Source organism: Lepidochelys olivacea (genome assembly GCF_965140295.1).
Source record: "Lepidochelys olivacea isolate rLepOli2 genome assembly, chromosome: 20".
Lineage (NCBI taxonomy): Eukaryota > Metazoa > Chordata > Testudines > Cheloniidae > Lepidochelys > Lepidochelys olivacea.
In genome coordinates this window covers 11,675,323-11,691,928 of record NC_140430.1, presented here as the reverse complement: position 1 = coordinate 11,691,928, position 16,606 = coordinate 11,675,323, and the positions used below count along the sequence as shown (strand labels likewise).

Below are 16,606 nucleotides of genomic sequence, written 5' to 3'. Positions count from 1 at the left end.
ACACTATTTAAAGGGATATTACCCTTTTCTGATCTCTTACATCTCTGAATAATGAATTCAACAGTTCATATTTGCTGTGAGTATTAACTCTCTGTGATTGGGTGTTTGCTCTGTTTGAATGGTTAGTCAAGTCATGTGATATTGTCTCTGATTGAATGACCTAACCTTTCTAAACAAGAGGATTCCCTTTTTATGTCCAGTTGAAATCAATCCCTTTGCAGACGCCCAGCCCCAGTCCCATGCTCCACTGGCCTGGACCTCTGGCGGGGGCTGAAGTGCAGGGGATTTGTGCAAGCTCCCTAGGCATGGGGCAAACTTCAGTCTCTGGGAATGACCTAGGACTCTTTAGTCAGCAAGGACGAACTTGTTGCTCTGCTAGGGGAGCTGGACACTCCAGTCCCAGAAACTCCCAGGAACTGTGCATCTGAATCCTTTAGCCAGCTTCGAAAGTCTCAGCCCAAGCCACTAGCCAAAGGCCTGATTTGCTCCTGTCTTCCACCTTGTGAGCCATCTCCACTCAGAGGCACCGACTTTGACTTTTCTCCAGGGGTGCTCCACCCCAGCTCCGCCCTGAGGCCCCGCCGCCACTCGGCCCCTTCCTCCAAGACCCCACCTTTGCTCCACATCTTCCTGCCCCTGCTCCGCTCCTTCCCCCAAGGCCCCAACCCTGCTCCGCCTCTTTCCGCCCCCCTTCTGTGCTTTCTTTGAGGGCTCCCCCCTCACTGCTTGCTGGTCTCTGCCCTCTCCCAAGCCCCTCCTCGAGCTGCTAAACAGGTTTGGTGGCGCTGCCTATCAGCTGTTTGGTGGCATCCCTGAACAACTGTGACTGGTGGGTGCTGAGCACCCACCATTTTTTTCCATGGGTGCTCAAGCCACAGAGCAAAGTGGGGGTGAGAAGCTACTGCTGAGAGTGGGACGCGTTTGGCTCTCACTTGGCTCAGGAGGAGATGATGGCATATGGTGCAGATCTGGGGAGAATCAGGCCCTAAATTGAAGGTGAAATGCTTCTGGTGGGTGGTGAAATTTGGTCATTGTGAGACAGGTGTTTGGGGCCAGGGCCTGTGCACTGAGCAGCCCTGCTACAGCCAGCTCACCCACGCTGACCCCCCGGCACTAGCTTCCCCAGGACAGCTTGGTGCAGCAGGTGAAGGGGGTGCAGAACAGGGGTCTTCAGAGGTGGCGGAGCAGGGTATAAACAGGTGTAGAACGTGGGGCTGTCTCTCTTCTCATTAATATGGGTGTGACTCTGGAGTAGCTGTGTGAGGGGAGAGCTGGGCCCAGTGTGTGAATAACTGACCTGGGGAGACAATGGAGAACACCCTGTGATGCTGGGAACAATGCCTTTAAAGCAGAGGCCCCCAAACTGTGGAGTGCACCCCTAAGGGGGCATGCAGGAATGTTTGGGGTGGGGGTGTGTGAGCGGTTGGGCCTGGGCCAGCCCCCACAAGGGGTTGGGAGGGAGCACCACCCAGCCCCACTTCCAGCTTCACTTCCACGTCCCCAGCTGTGGTCCCGGCTCCCAGCCCTGTGCCTGGCTGCATCCCCAACCTTGGGACAGCTCCATTCCTGTCTGTGGCCCTGGCTGCCGGCCCCCACTGGGGCCAAGCTATGACTTTGCTCCCAGCTCCGTCTCTGCCCCCAACTTCGGCCCCTAGCCATCGCTCCATTCCTGGTTCCGACCCTGCTCCCAGCCCACCCGCAGCTGCAGCCCCAGACTAAGCCCCTTTACCCCCGTCTGCATTTCCACCCCACCCACCCTTGGAGCTTTGGCCCTGCTCCTGGCCCTGGCTCGGAGGGTAGGGAAGGGAGCGTGCACAGGGGTAGGGGAGGTTGCAACCCTGTAAAGTTTGGGGACCATTGCTTTATGGGCTGAGCTTCCCAGACAGAGAGGCTGGGTGTGATGCTGGGAAGCACAGCCAACTGGAATGGGACACAGAATAAAATGCCTTAAGCACTGTGTGATGCTTGAACCCCGCACCCTTGTCTCCTGCCAGCATCCGGGGTGTCCCAAGTCTGGAATTTCTTTGGTGCCTTGGTGATGGTTTGCAGCAAGTGGCCTGGATGATTTCATTAAAAGAAAAGGAGTACTTGTGGCACCTTAGAGACTAACCAATTTATTTGAGCATGAGCTTTCGTGAGCTACAGCTCACTTCATCGGATGCATGACTAACACGGCTGTTACTCTGAAACCGATGATTTCATTGTACACTGAGCTCACGGTACTTCCTGAGGACACACTGGACTCACAGGAGATGCTCGGTTTGACTCAAGATTTGTCAGGAGTTCGCAGCATTAGGTGGCACATGACGGGGATGTTTCATCATAACCAGGTTCTTCTTCCCTCCTGAACTCTCATGAATGAGGGCATTTGTGCAATGCTGCCACACAGAAGGAACATTTTTGCTTCCTGATACTATCTAGCAATTAGATTACCCTTGAAGCATGAGGATTTACTGGTTGCCCTTGTAATTTGTTTCCTGACTAGTGCAAGGGCAGAAGTTATTCTTGTTGGAAAGTGACTAGTCTAAAATAACGTGGCATACTTCTAAAGAACCTGGAATCTAGTAAACGTTAGTGGATTTTTCTTGATCTGAATGAATACAAACAATGGAAAATCCAAGCAGCAATCCCTGCTGGAAAGACTCTGTGAAGCTGCAGAACTGGCTGCGCAGAACTGTAGGGAGCCTAATTCTCCCTTATCCTGCACTGTGGGCAGTCATTAACCCTGTGCTGGGTGAGCGCTGAGTCAGAGTAATGCTGCCACTGAGTCAGGATCCTCTGGCCAACTGTCAATAAAGTCAATGTGAATGTTTCCACTGCCTTACTGGGAATGACGATGGCATGAGGTGACAGAACAGGGGAGACTCAGGTCCAGGGTATGCAGAGGGCATTGTGGAGCACCTTCAGGAACTGAAAACCCAGCTGGCTGCTGGCTGGAGATTTATGTAGTAGAAAGAGAGCATGAGACATAGGCCCTTGTATTAGAGGCCTGAGGCCTGGGATAAAATAGTGGTCAAAGCTTTACTGAGATAAAGCAAAGACAAGCTGTGAGCAAGAGGCAGAAGGCAGCGAGAGGCTCACAGAATCTGGCAAGAAGAGGGCTGATATTGCAGAAATGCACATTCCTAAGAACTGCTAAGTACAGAGGACTCACACAAACACATCCCGATATCAAGTGGTACCAGAACATCCCAGTATCAAGGGTGGTACAAAAACATTCCCCAAGGATAACAGGAACACACTGACCCCTCCTAAAAGATAAGGTCAGGATGACAGTATGTAATAGAGATGTTTTGATCAAACCAACATGTACAAGGTGATGAGTAATAACTAGCCACGTCAGGGGGCAGTAAGTAACGCTGTCAGAGGGGCAGTATGTAACTTGTTTGTATCGGGGTACAAAGATGTATCTCAGAGGGAGTGTCTTTGTCTAGCCTAGAGAGGAACGGAAAGTCCTGCCATTCACTGAACTGGTCCTTTGTTACAGGCACACATGTATTAGTGGTCCGGTAGAGTCTGCGGGATACTAGTACCATGCCTTCATACCTTAATGCAGTGTTTCCCAAACTTGGGCCAGGGAAAGCCCCTGGTGGGCCGGTTTGTCTACCTGCCGCGTCTGCCGGTTTGGCCAATTGCGGCTTCCACTGCCGCTTTCCCTGAACAAACGGCGTCCCCAGTTTGGGAAACACTGCCTTAATGGATCTTGTGGCCATTGGGTGGTTCATTCAAGGTCTGCTGTGTCAGCTTTCAATGCAGCTAAACCACAAGATAGCTTAAAATGCTTTTGAGCCATGTGTTTAACCATTTGAGTACCATTATTATCGAAGCCAGTAGTGTAACTACTTAATGATCCTAGAAAAGTTTGCACTGGCATTAGCTTCTGTACAGTGTTAATTCCCACTGCTTTTAGCAATTGTGGGCATTTGTGTAACATTTGGACAGTTAATTCATTGATTTTTAAGGCATTGAGCCAGGGCCACATGATTTGCAAACAAGACAACGGGCTACACCGCTAATTAATATTCTCCGTAACAAGCACGTGCCTGCCTCTATCCCAGAAGTTGAGAATTTGTACAGAGGGGCTGTAAAGGGGATTTCATGGGTTTGGAGATGAAACGTCTGACCCATTTGTGTCTGTGCCAGCATATGAGGGTGGGTCAGGGTGAATCACACACCGGGGCTTATCATCTAGTGCTGCATCAGTCCAAAAGAAGTTGCATAAAGGAACCCAGTCCGTGAGGAATCTGCATACAACTAAGATAGTACACAGGGAAGCTCACAGGTCCAGGGCACATGCTCCTGGAGCTGTAAGGCACTGAAGCACTGATACTGCGAGGCATGGCCATGCTATGGGCTCACTAACAGCCCCCACTGATTCCCACATGAAGCAAAGCCAGCAGGAGCCTGGCTCCTTCCACGGGGATTGCTGGATCCCAGGCGCAATATCACAGTATGACAATGTGCAGAGGTTTCCCACAGTCCTGGCGTGGGGCAGGTGAGCCCAGGATTGTGGGAGCACTCCAGGGCAAATGATAATTGCCTCCACTTTCAAGTGTGTCTCATAAACCCTGACACAGCAGGCGAGCCTGTAGTTATGGCTGATTTATGGCAGGGAAACTTAAAGCCTCTCTTAGTCACTATTGTTGGTGACGTTTCAAAGGTGCAGTCACCAGGTGCAGCTAAAATGACGATGGCATGAGGTGACAGAACAGGGGAGACTCAGGTCCAGGGTGTGCAGAGGGCATTATGGAGCACCTTCAGGAACTGAAAACCCAGCTGGCTGCTGGCTGGAGATTTATGTAGTAGGAAGAGAGCATGAGACTGACCTCAGCTGGGGTCCAGGAGAAGTCAATGCAGCCCAGTAAGGGAGGGGCCTGCATGCATGGGCAAAGATGCCTTTAAGTCACTCTGCTATTCCTGATCCTGGGGCCAATGCTGGATCCTGGCTGGTCAGTTCAAAGTGTCGCTGCCTGCACTGCGACTGGGTCACTCCCCTCCCAGGAATCTCTCCATTGCTTCTCCATCACATTCATGCTCCTTGCCTGCAGCCTGGCTGGCTGGCTGTGTTGCCCACCTCAGCTCCCTCTCACTTCAGACCCAGACGAGAGGCGGCTGAGAATTTTACCTCAAAATGCTTTTCTGGCTCTTTCATTGGAGTATTCCACAATGGTTGCGTCAGATGAAATTCTTTGGGTTTTTGGTGAAAAGCCAAAGGCCAAAACATGGTTCAGTTTTCAGGAATCAGAAAATAAAATATTTTAATTTTTTTCATATTTTTAGTGACTGAAAAATGTGAACTAGTTGGGTGGAAATTTTTGGTCTTACCAAAATATTTCACTCACCCAGATAAAATGTTTCAGTTTTCAGTTACCAAAAGAGGGAACATTTTCATTTTTAATGCTTTCTATTGGTCAGCAAACCCCCCGCCCCCCCAAAGTCAGACAATTGTTTTTGGCAAAAACAAAACCTTTTCCATTTTCAGTGAAACTTTTGGCAGGGAAGAAATGCCAGTTCCCAAGCAGCTCTGCAGCCAATCCAGTCCCACCACGATTCACGATTCCTAGATTCCAAGGCCAGTAGGGACCACTGTGATCCTCTAATCTGACCTCCTGTGTAACACAGGCCACAGGACTTTCCCCAAAATAATTCCTAGAGGACATATTTTAGAAAAACATCCAAACTTGACTTACAAATTTTCAGTGATGGCAAATCCACCATGACCCTTACATTGTTCCAGGGGTTAATTATTTTCACTGGACTGCTCATTGGGTGGTGCAGCCATGAGTGGGCCATGTCCAAATAAGACAGGGTAGCCCTGCTCATACCTTCCCGTCTCTCAGCCTCTCCACTGCCAGCTACAGACAGTCATGGCTTTTCCTTTCCCTTTATTGCAGCTGCTGAGGATAAAGAGGAAACAGAGTCAGCACATGCCAGCTCTGCCATGTCTATCAATGCCTATCTGCCTAGGGGCTGCAGTCCAGGATTCACAATGCTGGGAATTAACACAACTTTCTATTAACTCCCTTGCCCTTCCCAGGGTGAAATTCACCTCAGCACAGGCCTGCAGTTACCTCAGGGCTCTGCCACAAGCCAGCGGGCTGTGGCCAGGGGATTCTCTGGCCTGCGTGACAGGTTTCAGAGTAGCAGCCGTGTTAGTCTGTATTCGCAAAAAGAAAAGGAGGACTAGTGGCACCTTAGAGACTAGTGCCACTAGTCCTCCTTTTCTTCTGGCCTGCATGCGGCTCAGACTAGATGATCAGAACGATCCCTCCTGGTTTTAGAATCACAGAAGCTATGAAAGCAGGGTTAAATGGGGCTTACCAGCTGCCTAGGACTCGTGCCGCCTCCCTCATTCACAGAGTCGTCAAATTCAAGGCCAGAATGGACCATTGTGACCATCCAGCTCAAGCTCCAGCACCGCTCAGGGCATGGAACCACCCAGAAGTCCCTGGCTGAGCCAGTCCCACACTCGATGAGCAGACTCCAGATCATGGAGACTCCTCTGCGCAGGATGACTCGCAGCCTCTGCCACAAACAGAACCACTAGGTCCGATCCAAACATCCCTGAATGTTAGAGAATGTTAGGCTGGGAGCCAAACGTTGCGGGTTGAGACCATTGCTACTCACCTATGCCACGTAGTTGACTCGGCCAGCAGCAAAAAGCTGAGTACGATTGACGCCCCTTCTCCCGGCCTGGGCCAGAACAGCCTCTCCGAGGGGATCGCGCTGGAGCATCTGTGCACACAACCATGTGGCTCCAGGTCACTGGTCACTGAGAAGGAACTTCCATCCCTGCAGGTGATCCCCACTTACCCATGAGGGAGTGTCTGCACCTTCCTCTGGAGCAGGTGGAATGGGCAGCTGTCACAATGTGGATCCCGGCCCGCGTCATTGGTTGGAGTCAGCAGCGTGATTGCTGCAGGACTAGCCCAAGGGACGGTGTTGCCACCTTTTAAACTAAACGCTTGTTTTTCCTTTCCCCCAGGCTTGTACACAGATCCCGACTCCTGCAGGGGGCGCTGCCACGAGCCATACAACAAGCAGGATGAGTGTCACTGTAATACCAAGTGTGAAAAACATCGCGACTGCTGTGAAGACTATCATATGCACTGCAGCAAGGGTGAGCGACCTCTGGGGGGGACACGGGGCTGGGCTGGGCTCTGGGTTGCTTCCCAGCACTGCTGTCGCTCTCCCATTCCATCCGTCATTATCGGTTGGGATTATGGTTCCAACGGTCTGTCCAGTTCTCACACTTATTGGTTCCAAATGGAACAAGGAGAACAACACAGCAAAGCAATGCACTGGCTGTGTGCGCGTGTGTCTGTGGGTGCTTGAATGTGCCCTTGCATGTGCAAACGTGTGTGTGCGTTCCCACGTGTGTGATGTCCTCGAATGAGTAGAAAACAGTGACAATCAGGCACCAACCGCTACCCTCGGTTTCTCTAGATAACACATTCCGTGTAAGTCCCTGGGAAGTCCACACAACCCAGGTACCTGAGTCTGGGACCATCTACCGAGCGATCGTTTGCTTTCTTTTTTCTTTTCACTTAATGTAGATGGGAGACAGAAGGACCCCATGGCCGGGCTGGCAGACTCCATGGGTGAGTAGCTGTACTTATCGCTAGCAAAGTGTGTGACCTGCGGCCATTTTCCAGCCAGCCCCTGCCTGTTTCCCCAAACCCCAGGCTCTGCACATGTGTTATTGCTCTTCATTTCCTATCAGTACAAAGGCCATGGGTTTCCAAAGCTGGGAGTCTCATGATTCAGCATTTTTACTGTAATGATGGCAATGAGGGGCAGGTAACAGCCCATGGTAGAAAAGTTGTAGGGCTGTGTGCCACAGAAGTAAATCCAGGTGTAAACCTGGGGGGGCATGATTTGTAATAAGGTGCAGATGAAAGGTGCTAGGAGGTGTCAGGCAGTGTCATAAGGCCTCGCGGTCCCCATGTGCCTCTATGGCCTTAAAGAGTCATGGACTTTAAGGCCATTGTGATCATCCAGTCGGAGCTCCTGGATAGTACGAGCCAGAGGATCCAGCAGGGTCCTTGTGTGGGCCCAGCAGTCAGTGATTGTAGTGATAGTCTGTGACTGGGCTAGAGCAGATCTTTTTGAAGGAGACACCCGGGCTTGATTGAAGAACTCCGAGTGACAGAGAATCCCCCACACCCCTTGGTGAGCTGCTCCAATGGGGAATTCCCCCATTACTACAAATTTGCATTTCATTTTCGGTTTCAATTTTTCAGACTTCAGCTGCCACCACTGGATCTTGTTCTGCCTTTGTCTGCCATTCAAAAAGTCCTCTGCTACCAGAAACCTCCTCCCCATGTGGTTCTTACCGACCCGGCTCAAATCACTTCTTAACCTGCTCTTGGATAAGATAACAGATAGAGCTCCTTCAGTCTGGTTTTCCTGACTTTGAATCATTCCTGTGGCTTTTCTCAGAACCCTTTCCAATTATTCAACCTTGTTTCTGCAGTGTGGGCACAATATCCAGTATCAGGCTTGCCGATGCTGTATAGAGGGTGTGACAGGGTCAGGCCAGATGGCTATTGGAGAGTAATAGAAGGCAGATATATTAGCCCCAGGCTAAGTAGGTCCCTTTTCCCTGGGTAAGGTAACAGGACAATCAGGAACCTTCTGGAGACAATTAAGACAGGCTGATTAGAACACCTGCAGCCAATCAAGAAGCTGCTAGATTCAATTAAGGCAGGCTAATCAGGGCACCTGGGTTTTAAAAAGGAGCTCACTTCAGTTTGTGGTGTGCGTGTGAGGGGCTAGGAGCAAGAGGCACTAGGAGCTGAGAGTGAGAATGCGGACTGTTGGAGGACTGAGGTGTACAAGCATTATCAGACACCAGGAGGAAGGTCCTATGGTGAGGATAAGGAAGGTGTTGGGAGGAGGCCATGGGGAAGTAGCCCAGGGAGTTGTAGCTGTCACACAGCTGTTCCAGGAGGCACTCTAGACAGCTGCATTCCACAGGGCCCTGGGCTGGAACCCAGAGTAGAGGGCGGGCCCGGGTTCCCCCCAAATCCTCCCAACTCCTGGTCAGACACAGGAGGATTCAACCTGAACTGTGAATTCAGAAAAACGGCCAAGCTGAGGGCTGCCGTGAAGCTCGAAGGCGAGCAAATCCGCCAATAAGCGCAAGACCCACCAAGGTAGAGCAGGAACTTAGTCACAAGGGTAATAGCACTTCCCTGCTCTGACTTGAGATTCCTGTTGATATGGCCAAGCACCGTGTTCACACTCCCAGACACAGCCACACTGGGACCTCATGTTCGTTTGGTTTCCATCATCAACCCCAAGTCCCTTTCAGAGTCCTGCTCTCCAGCACACAGAGCCCATCCTGCCAATATGACAGACATTCTTTGTTCCTATACCAGAGAGGAGCCGATCTCTCCGGGATCCCTCCCTGGTTATCTGAGTGAGGAGATCAGGCTCTCTTCTTGCCTGTACAGATGTGGGGCATGACATAGACCCATGGGATCTGTAGCATCAAGCCCCTTCTTGCACAGTGCAGGTAGATGGTGCTGTGTGGTGCTGGGGGAAGCATTTTTATGTATATCTATATCCAGGAACAAAGAATGCAGGCCTACTCTATCCTTGGAAGCAGTGACTCTGAGAAAAATTTGGGAGTCATGGTGGATAATCAGCTGAACATGAGCTCCCAGTGTGATGCTGTGGTCAAAACGGCTAATGCGATCCTAGGATGCATAAACAGGGGAATCTTGAGTAGGAGTAGAGAGGTTGTTATACCTCTCTGTTTGGCACTGGAGTGGCTGCTGCTGGACTAATGTGTCCAGTTCTGGTGCCCACAATTCAACAGGGGAGTTGATCAATTGAAGAGGGTTCAGAGAAGAGCCATGAGAATGATTAAAGGATTGGAAAACATGCCTTATACTGACAGACTCAAGGATCTCAATCTTTTTAGCTTAACAAAGAGAAGGGTAAAGGGTAACTTGATGACAGTCTACAAGTACCTACATGGGAGCAAATATTTAATATTGGGCTCTTCAATCTAACAGACAAAGATCTAATATGATCCAATGGTTAGAAGTTAAAACTAGACAAATTCAGATAAATAAGGTGCAAACTTTAACTGTGAGAGTACTTAAACTTTATAATAATTTACCAAGGGTTGTGGTAGATTCTCCAACACTGGCCATTTTAAAATCAAGACTGGACACTTTCCTAAAACAGTGGTTTTCGATCCAGGGTCCGTGGACCACTGGGGTCCACAGACTATGTCTAAGATTTCCAAAGAGGTCCGCACCTCCATTCAAAATCGTTTAGGGGTCCACAAATGAAAAAAGGTTGAAAAGCCCTGTGCTACAAGATCTGCTCTAGTTCAAAAAGGAATTGAATCAGGGAAGGTCTCTGGCTTGTGTTACACAGGTCACACTAGATGATCACAGTGGTCCCTTTTAGACTTATATGGTCTGTCTCCACTGCAGCTGGTAGCGTGCCTTGCAGCCCGGTAGACAGACACATTAGCACTGCTTGAGCTAATGTTCTAAAAATAGCAGTATGGACGTTGAGGCATGGTTAGCAGCTTGAGCTGGCCACCTGAGCTTAGACCCAGGCAATCAGGCAGCCTTGGACTCTAAACTGTCACTCCCCCATAATTACCTGACTCCAGAAGCCAGGGCTTGATGCAAAAAAATGAATAGTGTGAGCCTCCTGGTGAAATCGTTAGAGCTAGCAGCACTGCTCCTAGCCGTGATGCCCTTGCCCCAATGCACTTGCAGTCTGTGGATAATCCAGCCCTGGGCTGAGACCACCATGAAGCCTGGGCACCCTGTGGGCTGAAGTGGTCATAGAATCATAGAATATCAGGGTTGGAAGGGACCTCAGGAGGTCAGCTAGTCCAACCCCCTCCTCAAAGCAGGACCAATCCCCAATTTTTGCCCTAGATCCCTAAATGGCCCCCTCAAGGATTGAACTCACAACCCTGGGTTTAGCAGGCCAATGCTCAAACCACTGAGCTATCCCTTCCCCACAGCCTTGTGCTCCCCATGCCCTAGGGTGACTTTTGCCTTAGCAGTGAGGTCGTACTGGGGTTTTGGGGCTCTCCTTCTTAGAAGCCTCAGTTCTCCCTCTCCCCAGCATTGCTGAGGCTTTCAATAGCCCTGCCCCACCCCCTGCAGCTCTGTGTTAAGGGGAAGCCAAAATCAGGACAAGCTCCCTGGCGTGGGGCAACTGAGTCACTGGAATTGCTGAAAGTTGGGCGCTGGGTCCTCCCCCAAGTGTAAGGTCCCAGACCTGGCTCTTCACATCCACTCATCTGCTTGTGCAATGGCCCTGACCCCTGCAGAGGGATTCTCCAGCAGTCACGACTCCATCACCAACGAAGAGCTCCTGAGCATCTCTGAACAGCTTTACAAGGTGGACCACAACAAAGCCCAGAAGTCAGACATCAACATTAACCCGCAGCATCTCATCTCGTCCGCCGAGACCAGAGACAAAGAGGATCATTCTCCTGAGCCGTGAGTGCTGTGTGCGCTTGCCATTGCCTTGGGCTGGGTGACCTGCTTCCACCCCCCACAGCTCCAGCATGAGGGTGGAGCGTGGCCGATGCCATGCAGGGCTTCGAGCAGGGAGCCTGCACGGGAGGGGATGGGCCAAAGGGCCATGTTACGATGTTAGAAAATGCAAGTTCCTGGGGGGGGGGGGGGGGAGAGAGCAGGGAGAGCCCTTCTGATTGCTAGGGCCCCAGCTGGGGAGAGTCGGGGGAGCGGAAGGGGCAAGCAGGGTGGGGGGCAGTTTCAAAGATCTTAGGCCTAAATTTTCAAAAGTGCCCAGTGATTTTGGTCACTGGACCTGAGACAGTTTAAAGGGGCCTGATTCTCAGGATGTGCCGAGCACACTGGCTCTGGCAGTCCAGGCCCTTTAAGCAACCAAACGTTGGGCACCTGGAGTCCCTGGTCACTGGCCCTGGTTCCACGAAGCTGTTGTACTGGCCGTTCCTGCCCCCCAGCTCCAACAATCTCTCCATTTCAGACTCTACACGTATGTCAACGAGAAGCTCTTCTCCAAACCCACCTATGCCAGCTTCATTAAGCTGCTGGATAATTACCAAAGGATGACGGGCAGAGGGGAAGCCTTCAGTGCTGAGCAGCTGAAGGAGCAGGAGAACTTCCTGCAGGAGGTCATGAAAACGGAGCTCATGAAAAAGCTTTACAATTTCCTGCACAAGAAAAGTAAGTGGATTCTGTGCTGTGCCTGGAGTTAGCACTGGGCAGGGCCCGCTGGGGTAGCACTGGGGAGCCAGCACCTGCTGGGGTAGCACTGGAAAGCCAGGGCCTGCTGGGGTAGCAATGGGCAGCCAGGGCCTGCTGGGGTTGTACTGGGAAGGGCCTGCTGGGGTCACCAACCTTCCTGCCGAGTGTATTGCTCAGACTATCTGAACATGCGAGTTACCCTGAGAACAGGTGTTTCGTTCATCCAAGCACTTTCCTGTGGCTGACAGCAGGAGGCGTTCCTCAAAATCAGGGGTGTGTGCAAGGGGTGGGCAAGCAGGGGCATGGGCCCCCTAATAATCGTAGTGGGCACAGAACTTCTCTGGTCCCAGGGCCATGGAGATAGGGAATATCAAGCTCCTGCCAGGGCCGGGGAAGGAGGGGGGAGAGCGAGCTTCTGTGTCCCCCAAAAAAGGGTCAAATTTAAATTCCTGCGCACATCCCTGCTCAAAGTTTCGGGGACCATTATAGGACACTTCTCCATCACTACCAGCTCCCATGGCTGCTCTCAGCAGAGAAGCCAGGGTCTGAATGGGCCACAGAACCTGAGCACCCCCTCCCTCCTGGTGGGCTCTGCCCGCTGGTGGCATTGGGGTGCCCACTCTCTGCTTCCGCTGTGCTGGGGGCACACGGCTCCCGGGGCTGCCAATGCAGCAGCTCTCTCCAACACTGAGAATTATGAACCAAGAAGGTGGAGCAGCTGTGCAACGGGATGGGTCCCTGCAGGTGGGAAGATTAATACATCTAAAGAGGGGCACGGTGCATGGGCAGCTGCCCAGCACTGCCTAAGCACTGGCTGAGCACCCAAAGTCATGCCTGGCAGGCCCAGAGCTCACTGTAACACCTGGGATGCCCGCTCTGGAGCAGAGGCAGACTCCTCTCTGGTTCGTCCAAAGCCTGGTCAGGAGTCTGGAGGGGATCTGCCCAGAGCACGTGTAACCCAGGCCTGATGGGTGTGGCGCTCTGTCCCTCTCCAGTGGCACCTAGCCCATCTAGAGATTGATAAGTCTGCTACAGCCTTGGCTAAGAGCCATGTAGCTTTTAGTTCATCAGTAGAGGCTCATGCATTTAGCTCCAAAGCCACCGACCCAACCGGGTCTGTCAGCGTTACACAAGGCCCGGAAGATGCCTCTCTCGGAAGTTTGGTTTCCCTCCTTTCACTCACTCGGGGCCCCGTCTGTGTTGCCTTCTCTCCAGAGCGCTACAGCACCCAGGAGGAGTTTGTCAGCGACCTGAAGGAGATGTGGTTTGGCCTGTATTCTAGGGGCAAGGGTGAGGAAGATTCCAGCGGCTTCGAGCACGTCTTTTCAGGTGCAGTACGGTGCTGGGTACACACACCCCAGGCAGAGGCTGGCTGGAGTGATGGGCCGGGCTAGTGAGTACTGAGCAGACTTGCTCCCAGACGAAGGTAGAGGAAACCCTCTTCCCTCTAGGGGAATGCGCGTGCCCAGCCAAGCTCTGCGGGCGCAGTGTCGCTAGGCCTCTTCCTCGGGGTACAGCTAACCAGTGACTCTCTCCCTTGCTATTTAGGGGAAGTCAAAAAAGGAAAAGTGTCTGGATTCCACAGCTGGATTCGTTTCTACCTTCTGGAGAAGCAGGGGCTGGTTGACTACTACAGCCATAACTATGACGGGCCGGTAAGTACGGCTGATGCAGGGGCGGCTCGACCAATTTTGCCGCCCCAAGCAGTCGCCGCCGAATTGCTGCCACCCCCGGCAGAGGGGTGGAGCCGCCGCCGACTTGCTGCCGTGGGACACGGACAGCCGCCCCAATCTGACTGCCGCCCCAAGCACCTGCTTGGAAAGCTGGTGCCTGGAGCCAGCCCTGGGCAGACGGGCTAGTGAAATCCAGCCCAGCCCCACTGGAGTCAATGGGCCAGATCCCTGGCTGGTGTAAATCGGCATCACTCCTCTGGCATCCGTGACATTTTGCCAATTCATGCTAGCTGGGCGTTTGGCCCCGTATGTGCAACGCGGAGGGTTTTCAAAGCAGTCTCAGGGACCCAGCCAGTGCAATCCCATTGGAATCCAAGGACAGTTGAGTGCTTGCTCTCTTCAGTTCCGTTGAGGATCCCAGCCAGTATCAGCAATGGCTTATTTGACCCCAGTCCGAGTGTCACATCAGGGACACTTCCTTCAGTGCTTTTTTCCTGCCAGAACCCCGGAGGGCAGGATGGGAAGGGCTGGACATGGGATAGACGAGCTCCAGCATGGAAGGACTGCCAAGGGGAAGCATTAATTTCCTTGTGTGGTAACATCCTCTTGCTCTGATATTTCTGCAAACAAAAGTGTCCCTGGATCTCTGGCTGGGTCACAGCGCTCACCCCCCACTCTCTCTCTTTCTCTTTAGTGGGCCTCATACCCTGACGTGCTGGGGATGCAGTTCAGCTGGGATGGCTATTTCAAAGAGGTGGGCTTTGCCTTCATTGGCTGCAGCCCTGAGTTTGAGTTTGGCCTTTACACTTTGTGCTTCATTGCTCGGCCAGGGAAGATGTAAGTACTGTGCCTGTCCCTAGTGTTTGTCCCTTCCAAGTCAGAGAGACCTGGTGGGTGAGATCATGTCTTGTGTTGGACCAACTCCGCTCCAACAGTACTGTGTACCTTGCATGTCACTCAGCCTGCCCCATGGAGGGGAAGGCCATGAAGCCAGCAGCACCCACTCCCACTACCCTGTGGTGGAAGGATATTCACCCAGGCTCCGCTCAGCCCTGGAATTTCAGGGCCAAGGTGGGCACACAGACCTGTCCCATCATGCCTGTTCCAGGTGACCTCCTCAGTCTGACCTCCCTGCTGGGCTCCTAGTCAGAGGGAATCCCAGCCCTGAGCCATCCTCTGACCAAACACAGCCCCTCTCACAGCATGGAAGTGTCAAGTAGAATTTACCCCATGCCAAGGGCCACTGTGAGGTCTACACATCTCCTCAGTCCCATGCCAGGCCTCAGGGGTGGTATGGGTACAGGGTTGTGTTGGGAGGAGTTTGGGAGGCCTATGAGGGCTTGGTGGGCAGGGGAGCCTAGTTCTGGACAGAATATGGGGTGAGGGGAATTAAGAGGAGGCTTGCCTAGGTGATGTGGGGGAGACATGAATCCAGTTGCATTCTGGACTGAGCTCTGGGGTCAGAGTGGCTGCCCTCAGCACTGCCTGGCATGGGCTCAGTCCCTGAGCACTGAGCTGCTCGTCTGCGAGAGGGGTGGAGTCAGGAGCGAGGCCATGCTGAAATGTGGGCTTTCCTCCTTCAGGTGCCGGCTGAGCCTAGGGGGCCACCAGCTAGGCATTCAGACCTACACCTGGACCAAATCCACCTATGGCAACGACAAGAAGTATATAGCGACTGCCTACGTGACATCATCCTGATGCTGCCAGCGATCCCAGCTGCGGGGAGGCACGGGGAGGTGGAAGGGTGGTGGTGACATCCTGGGAGCATACAGCTGCACCAGGAAACTTGGGCTTATAGAAGGGGCACAGGCTGCAAGGTGCTGATCGCGCCCTTCTGCACTTGCCAGGCCTGGGCCCTGCCTTGGCAGGGTTAAATGATTTTGCTGCATAGGCATTGTGTTTGCATGATGCTGAAGGAAGCTGGGGCCCTCCAAGACGCCTGCACAATGAAGGAAGGAAGGAAGACAATGTAAACTGTCTGCAGCCCTAAATAAGCACCCAGTTCCCTTCCCAAGCATGTGTCCCTCGTCCCAGCAGAAGGGTGATAAGAAGTGTTGAGTGTCTAATGTGACAGATGGGAATTAATGCAGACAAGTTAAATAAAAGAAGCTTTGAAGGAGTTGGCCTTGCCCCCTTTGTGGCATGTTGACTGTCGGGCTGCACAGACTCCTCTCCCTGCCCCTGGGATGTGGGGGTGCTAATTTCTTCAGCTATTTTCCATTGGCTACACAAGCAGAGGGTTGCTTTGGGTGGAGAAAGCTTCTCCTTCTCAACTGGCATTGTGGCTGGGTTTGGCCCACAGGGATTGCCAGGAACGGTCAGTACAAGGCCTATGGAGTTCCACGGACTTCTGGCCCATGGCCACAGCTCATCAATGGTGCTTGGTGTTGGCCTAACTGCTTGCACTGAAGTCACTGGTAGAACTCCCCTTAACTGCAATGGCATAGCTAGGGCAATGCTGTGTGCCTTTGGACCATTGCCCCGCCAAGTTCTGCTGTAAAGCTGGAAGCTCCCTGGAGACCCTGGATTTACACTGGTGTACATGGGAGCAGAATCCTTCCATGGTCTCTAAAGCCACTGGGGTCCCCGACAAGATCTAAGGGCCAGACAGTAGCCTTTAGCCCTTGGTCTGGATAGAGGGTGATGTGGATCCACCCCAGGGAGAGGGATCATGCCCTTTCCTTCCTGCCAGCCCGAATGGAGATTCTGCCA

At 52.4% G+C, this 16,606-nt stretch overlaps 1 protein-coding gene across 1 annotated transcript; it reads left to right on the top strand.

The window, feature by feature from the left end:
• Positions 1–6,869: 6,869 nt before the first annotated feature.
• Positions 6,870–15,967, top strand: ENDOU (endonuclease, poly(U) specific; the record flags this gene model as incomplete). The annotated part of the gene is made up of 9 exons (XM_084610732.1): positions 6,870–6,894; positions 6,986–7,120; positions 7,557–7,601; positions 11,315–11,486; positions 12,001–12,200; positions 13,437–13,550; positions 13,770–13,876; positions 14,589–14,731; positions 15,478–15,967. The coding sequence occupies 9 exons, from the start codon at positions 6,870–6,872 to the stop codon at positions 15,590–15,592; spliced, it is 1,056 nt and encodes a 351-aa protein (XP_084466858.1). The 3' UTR covers positions 15,593–15,967.
• Positions 15,968–16,606: the final 639 nt, after the last annotated feature.